At 38.3% G+C, this 6,729-nt stretch overlaps 1 protein-coding gene across 1 annotated transcript in view; it reads left to right on the top strand.

Annotated features, from left to right (window-relative positions):
* Positions 1-3,127: 3,127 nt before the first annotated feature.
* The window catches only part of MYO7B (myosin VIIB), a 63,391-nt gene continuing 59,789 nt past the window's right edge, over positions 3,128-6,729 (top strand). Inside the window, exons 1-5 of the mRNA XM_032225648.1 lie at positions 3,128-3,355; positions 3,970-4,083; positions 4,693-4,845; positions 5,311-5,495; positions 5,771-5,892. Of these exons, the coding sequence (XP_032081539.1) occupies positions 3,128-3,355; positions 3,970-4,083; positions 4,693-4,845; positions 5,311-5,495; positions 5,771-5,892 (802 nt within the window). The remainder of the gene's footprint in view (positions 3,356-3,969; positions 4,084-4,692; positions 4,846-5,310; positions 5,496-5,770; positions 5,893-6,729) is intronic.

Here is a 6,729-nt window from a genome sequence, read left to right as displayed (position 1 = left end):
CTTTATAAGTGATGACTAGTGCCTTGAAGCGTATCCGAAGACCAATAGGCAGCCAGTGCAGATCGCAGAGGATAGGTGTAACGTAGGTGTACCGAGGTGCACCCACAATCGCTGCATTCTGGACAAGCTGGAGTCTCCGAATGCTCTTCAAGGGCTGCCCCATGTAGAGCACATTGCAGTAGTCCAGTCTTGAGGTCACAAGGGCACGAGTGACTGTTGTGAGGGCCTCCCGGTTCAGGTAGGGACGCAACTGGTGCACCAGGCAAACCTGGGCAAATGCCCCCCTGGTCACAGCTGACAAGTGGTGTTCAAAAGTCAGCTGTGGGTTCAGGAGGACTCCCAAATTGCGAACCCTGTCTGTTTGACCCCCCAGCCTGAGAGATGGAAAACTTGGCCAATTAGTGGGAGGGAAACACACCAGCCACTCGGTCTTATCCGGATTGAGTGCAAGCTTGTTAACCCCCATCCAGACCCTAACAGCCTCGAGGCACTGACACATCACGTCAACCGCTTCACTGAGTTGGCACGGGGCGGACAGATACAGCTGTGTATCGTCCGCATACTGATGGTATTTTATCCCATGCCGTCGAATGATCTCTGTACATTGAATAACATGCTGTTTGAAATATAAACTAAGCCTGACAAGAAGCTGTATATATGTTTTGTTATTACTTGTTTAAACTCAAGTTTAAACTCAATGTACAGTTAAAAACTTGATGAAGAAAATATATTTTGGCCATTTACCTAAATACTGGAAGTGATGGTCCAAGCACATCTCCCTGAGAAGTATGTTTCATACCCTGCATAACAAAAAAGCTTCTGTGGTGCATCTTCAAAATAGCCTCTCCTGCTGATCTAAGCAATTGGGTAATTCCTAAAGAGGTCCTCTCTGTCCTGTACTAAGCCATTTAAGGCCTTAAAACATCCTAAAATTTGCTCAATAGGCAACGGGCACTCAGTGTAGCTTTTTCTGTTATAGACATGATGTCTTTCTTGTGCCTTGCTCTGGTTAGCAACGACTCTGTTCCATATTATACCAATTTCACATTCTGTATATTTTTCAAAAATACCCCCATATAGAATGTCTTGCAGCAGTGAAGATGATTGAAACAAGGCATGAATAATTGTCACCAAGCCTGCCTGGCTCAAGGAGGCTGGTGTTGGTGCAGTAGTTTTAGCTGTGCAACATCCTTTCTCATCGTAGTTGTCTCTTTAAATTCAGTGATACCTGGAGATCAAGAACCTCTCTGAAATAAGATGGTTTCTCTTTTGTGCAGCCTCATCCTTGTCTGAATTTAAGTTTATTCCTTATCTTTCATTCACTTCATTGCAAGATTGGGGTATATTCAAGAATGTTATTTAACTATGAGCGTCCTCGTAGTTACATAGTAACTTGAAGTCATTTAATATTGATGATACCTCTAAATGATTTCTGACTCGAGAGCATGAAGCAAACTCCTTGTCCTGACAAAAAACCCTTTTATTAATTTACTGTGAATTCTGTTCATTCACATCCAGCAAAATCTTTTAAGGGAGGATTTACAGTCACAGACCTTATCTGGCTTGGAGAGCTGACAGGCCAATATCTGCAAAATTTGGCAAAGAGTCTCAGAGAGTCATGAACCAATTAAGCAAACTAATTGTCTCCTACAAATGCCACTCTCTTTTCTCTCCTCTTTTATTTCCTCTGGGAGGGGCCATTCATCGCCCACCTGTGGCCTTATTCCCAAGTCAACCCCTGTTCTTTAGCTGTTTCCTTCATCTGGCAACTCTGTGCATGAGGACACTGGGCACAGGCTCCAGCTGTTTTTCTGCCTCACTAATGTCTGACTCTAAAGGCAGCTGATAACTAGCATATGGCCCTGGCCCCCTCTCTGCCTCTGACACAGAGCCTTCATCAGAGCCTTCTCCAGACTCCGCGACTGGTCCATGTTCCTCCCCAACCTCCTCTCTGCTGAATCTGCTGCCAGCTCTACTGGCTGCTGGCAGGCCACAACACATAGTCACGCACATGCATGGTATGTGATGACTTGTCTTTCTGGCTTCCATAATTAGTATCTAATTTCTTTCCATATAATTTCTGCTACCTTCAATTCATTGGGAAAGCCATTGGTCAATGATAAACTATCAGAATGTATTCCAACAGGAAGGACTGCAACCACTACAAAACAGAGCTCCCAAGTTCTAACCCCACCAGATGAGCCAGAAGGATAATATAGTTAATGGCATTTTAAAAAAAGCACCAAGAGATCCCAGTGAACTAGTAGTAACCCCAATTTCAGTGTAGATTTAATGTAATTTAATTTAGTTTAATTTAAGCATAGCCAGACTCTAGAATGATTCTGGGCAGCTCACAATATCACAATGAGAATAAAAATGTAATACGATTAAAAAAAGAGTTAACGAAAACAAATAAGGTAAAAACAAGATGGCAAATCTTGCCTATAACATAAGGAATATATATCAAAAGCAGTCTTAGTATCATAACTGTTTCTTGAATAAAACTCCAAATGAACTAGGTCCAAAAAATCTGTTTCATCCAAATGCATTTGGCACTGCAAAAACACCAGTTTCTTGATCATTTTAGAATAGAATAGAATAGAATAGAATATTTGACACTGACCTATAATTGCAAAAAATCTTCCTAGTCAAAGAAAGGCTTTTTTTTTTAGTAAAGGTCATAACCTGATAGAGATCACATGCTACCCTCAAGTAGGTTCACCTCCCTTCACCTCCCTTATAATCTGGCAGATTTAATCAGTCAAATGGGGCAAGAGTCAAGCAAAGCAGATAGTTACTCTCATCTTTTTAAATATATTGACTCTGTTATAAATTATATAAGCTGCAAAAAAAACTATATTGACAGAACAAATGATTGCCAAAATTACATTCCAGTAATCACCATATCGTAAAATTGATGAGAATTGCTCATGGTGAGGCCATGGCTGCTCTTTAACCTAGATGAATGAGATGTCATATCGTACCGAAAAGCATTACTTACCTCTTCTGCGCACAGGCAAGGGATGTAGAAAAGTAAGTTTTTTCAGTGCGTCCATTGCCATGGACTAGGATTTGAGATGAGTCTGAAAACTGACTCTGTGCCTGCTTAAGCGTAAAGGCTGGTCTGATGAAGGAGCAGGTGTGGGCTTTGGAGAAGAAGGATGAGGAAGTCGGCAGTTGCCGGAGGACAACACTGGGAAACTTACAGAGAAAGCATTTCCTGGATTATCCTCATCAGGCCTCTACGAACACGCCACTCTTCTATGCTACTCTGGCTGTGATTCAAATCATTGCCCAGGTAGAGAAGATAGCTGATTTCTCAGTCTGGAGTGTCATCCTCAGAGCGAAGGAAGAGGTCAGAGACTACACAACAAAGGAGTTGCTTATATGCTGACAGGTGAATTGGAAGATTTACAAAGACTATTGGTACAAAACTAGGAGAAGAAACCTCTAACAGCTTCTGCCAGAGGAATTTACTTCTTTGGTTGGGCACTTTATTTTGAATATTACTTTGAAATCTTAGTTTGATGCCATAGAGTTTGTTTTCAAATCCAGTTCCTGAAACTCAGTGGATTAGAAAGAGTAAACTTCAACTTTTATCTACACCATTGAAGAATCCAGTATTTGCCTTCCATTATTCTCAGTCAGTTTTCCACTTCTCTGTCTACAAGAATCACTGGGACAGCATGTTTACTCTTTGAAATACTAACATTAGCTTTTATTATTAAATAACTTTTCTAGGTGCTGCAAAATTCTGTAAGAATTTAATGTGCATGAATAGAACTACTCTATTTAATGGTTTGTTGCTTGTATATGACTTATATGTGCAGCTGCTTTCATCGCAATTGAAAACTATGAATCTGTTGGATTTGGCAGCATATAAAGCAAAAAAATGATAATAATAATAATAATAGGTAAGTCAGAACAAGAAAAAGCATAAGATCTTTTATAGGATATTGTTTCTCTTAGGGTGATCATGTATGGCTGAAATCCCATTCAGGCAAAGAGTTTAATGTGCCCATTGGGGCAGTTGTGAAAGTATCTAACTTGGGACGATTCTTGCTGGAGGATGATGAAGGCAAGGTAGGCTACTTACCACTTTCATCTGTACCCAATTTTTGTATGTGATCTTCTGCATCCAACTGAAGAGCTGGATGGATCTATAATTATAAAGGCTCAACAGTACACTTGAATTTTTAGTTGGATGTTTTGATGCTCAATTTTAAAAAGTGAGTAGGATTCCTATCAAAATGTAGATGTAATTTAATCTAAACTTGTATTTTAATTAATGTAATGGAACCTATTTAAAAATGATTAATAGGAGTTTTTCCTATGCATTTAATGTTTTTCTTCTCTTTTATTATTATTTTTAAATACACTTTGACAACAGCTTTAGGTGGTGTTTTGGAGCATTGTTCATATTTGACACATGCATTCCAAAGCTGGAAATAAATTTGAAATCAGATAGAGCTAAATCTTTGGATTTTGCAAAGTTCTGGGATTCATAGCCAAAATTAAACAGGTGTTATGCAATGTAACAGGAGAAACCAGAACCCTGTATCATTCTTTTAATTGTTGCATTTTCAGATAAGCATACTAATATTATCTATGGCGTGAATCTTAAGAGCTTTTTTCAGGAGCAAACTAAGCTAGTTTATGAAATCCAGACAGTTAAATGCACTTGTATTTAAGGAACACTGGATCACAGCTCAAAATATTAGCGCAATGCAACCAATGCATGCTGCCTCCATCCAAGGAGTGGAAGATATGATACATCTTGAAGAGATGAATGAAGCTGGCATGGTACACAACCTATATATCCGCTACAAAGAGAATAAAATCTATGTAAGACTGATTTTTTATTAATAATATATAGTTAAGTATAGATTCTGAAGCCCCATTTTTAAAAATGCTTTATAATGAGAGAATTATATATTCTCTATTGCTTAGAAATAAAATCAAATACAGAGAAATGGCTTTAAAAATAAGCAAAATGTCTACAGACTAATTTCTTTACAAAATTCTTCTTTATACGCACCTTGTAAATGTAATGTTTCACATTTCATTCAAATCTTCCAATTTTATATGCTTTATGTTTATTTATTCTACATTCTACAGTTTTTACTTTTCCTAGTATAGTCACCTGTAATTTCATGTATTTATAAGGGGAATAAGATGATAAGAATGTTGCTTGATATTGTAAATATTCCTACCAGTAACTTATTTTGAGATTGTTGTTGATACTTCATTTGAAAACTCATCACTAATTTATTCCAAGATTCTCATATTCATGGGCATAAACTTTTTTAGACCTACACAGGATCTATTCTTGTAGCCATCAATCCATATCAAGTGCTGCCACTGTATACCATGGAACAAATCCAGCTGTACTGCAACAGGAGGATTGGGGAACTGCCTCCTCATGTCTTTGCCATTGCTGATAATTGTTATTTCAACATGCTGAGGAATAAGAAAGATCAATGCTCTGTCATTAGGTAAGGAGCACATAATGTAATGGAAAAATGTGTTAGTACTGTTAAATATTTAAATAGCTTGGAGGAAAAGAAACAGAGGAAGTATTATAGAGGCTTTGAAAATGATTCTGAAAAGTTACTATAGAATACTTGGGAGCGCAAGCAGAGCACATCTTTAAAATAGTCACCTCACACGACATGTAGGGAAGCCTGTGAGCATTTTAGCAAAGTTCTGTCATTGCATTCCTCCATATACCAATACTTCTGATTTACTATTTTTTCAAAATTTATTTCAGTGGAGAGTCTGGAGCTGGGAAGACTGAAAGCACAAAATTAATGTTGCAGTTCTTAGCTGTCATTAGTGGTCAACATTCCTGGATTGAACAACAAATTCTAGAAGCCAATCCCATTTTGGAAGGTAGGCTACATATGCAATGTGAAATATTGAGAACTTTGCTTTACATGTTTGAAAATACTTTTATAGCACATTTCACTTTCTTGATAGCACCTTTCTTAGAAAGGTGACTCTGGCTTTCAGTCATTAGCTTGAAATGCAATTGTATAAGGGCACTTCCTTGCAAGGACTTTTTGTGGTTTTTTTGCCGATTTGAAATACGGTAACTCCAGACATCAAGGATTGAGCTGATTTATTCTAAACTGAACATGTTGTAAAATTTTGGTTTGGTTTGGTTTTGTCTGGTTTTGAGACACTATGGCTCCATTTCCCCATCAAAGAGTACTCATTTCAATCTTCTAGTTTGTATGCCAGGTCAAGAAAAAAAAAGGTGGGGGCACACAAAAGGAGGAGGAATGAAATGTCATTTTCAGATAGTTTCATTGCCAAGGTACAGTTTTTGTTTATGTATTTTATATTATTTATTTTGTTTATCACCATCTCACCACAAGGTGACTCTGTTGTTCTGGTCCTCCTTTTGTTTGGAACAAGGATGAAGTTACTTTTGTTATTGCCAAGCTTAGAACCTTTGGGGACAGGGTGGTAATTTCCCCTCCTTTAGAGCAATTCAAGTCAGAAATTATGGCCATCAGGGAAGTGCTTGAAAATACTTTTGAACCACCCCATTCCAGAAAGCCATTTATTACTTCAGAATGTGCTTTTGTACATTCTGCCTCATCTCCTGCTATGGGTCGAGCCTTTCTGTATCTATCCCACCCACCCTTTCAGCCAGAGGCTAGTCTTCCCCTGCCCATCCGTGCATTACAGATATGTCAGCAAAGAATTCAGTGCTCTGTACTA

Source organism: Thamnophis elegans, chromosome 10 (assembly GCF_009769535.1).
Source record: "Thamnophis elegans isolate rThaEle1 chromosome 10, rThaEle1.pri, whole genome shotgun sequence".
NCBI classification, from domain to species: domain Eukaryota; kingdom Metazoa; phylum Chordata; class Lepidosauria; order Squamata; family Colubridae; genus Thamnophis; species Thamnophis elegans.
The sequence above is the reverse complement of the archived record's forward strand: the minus strand, read 5'-3'. Positions and strand labels throughout refer to the sequence as shown.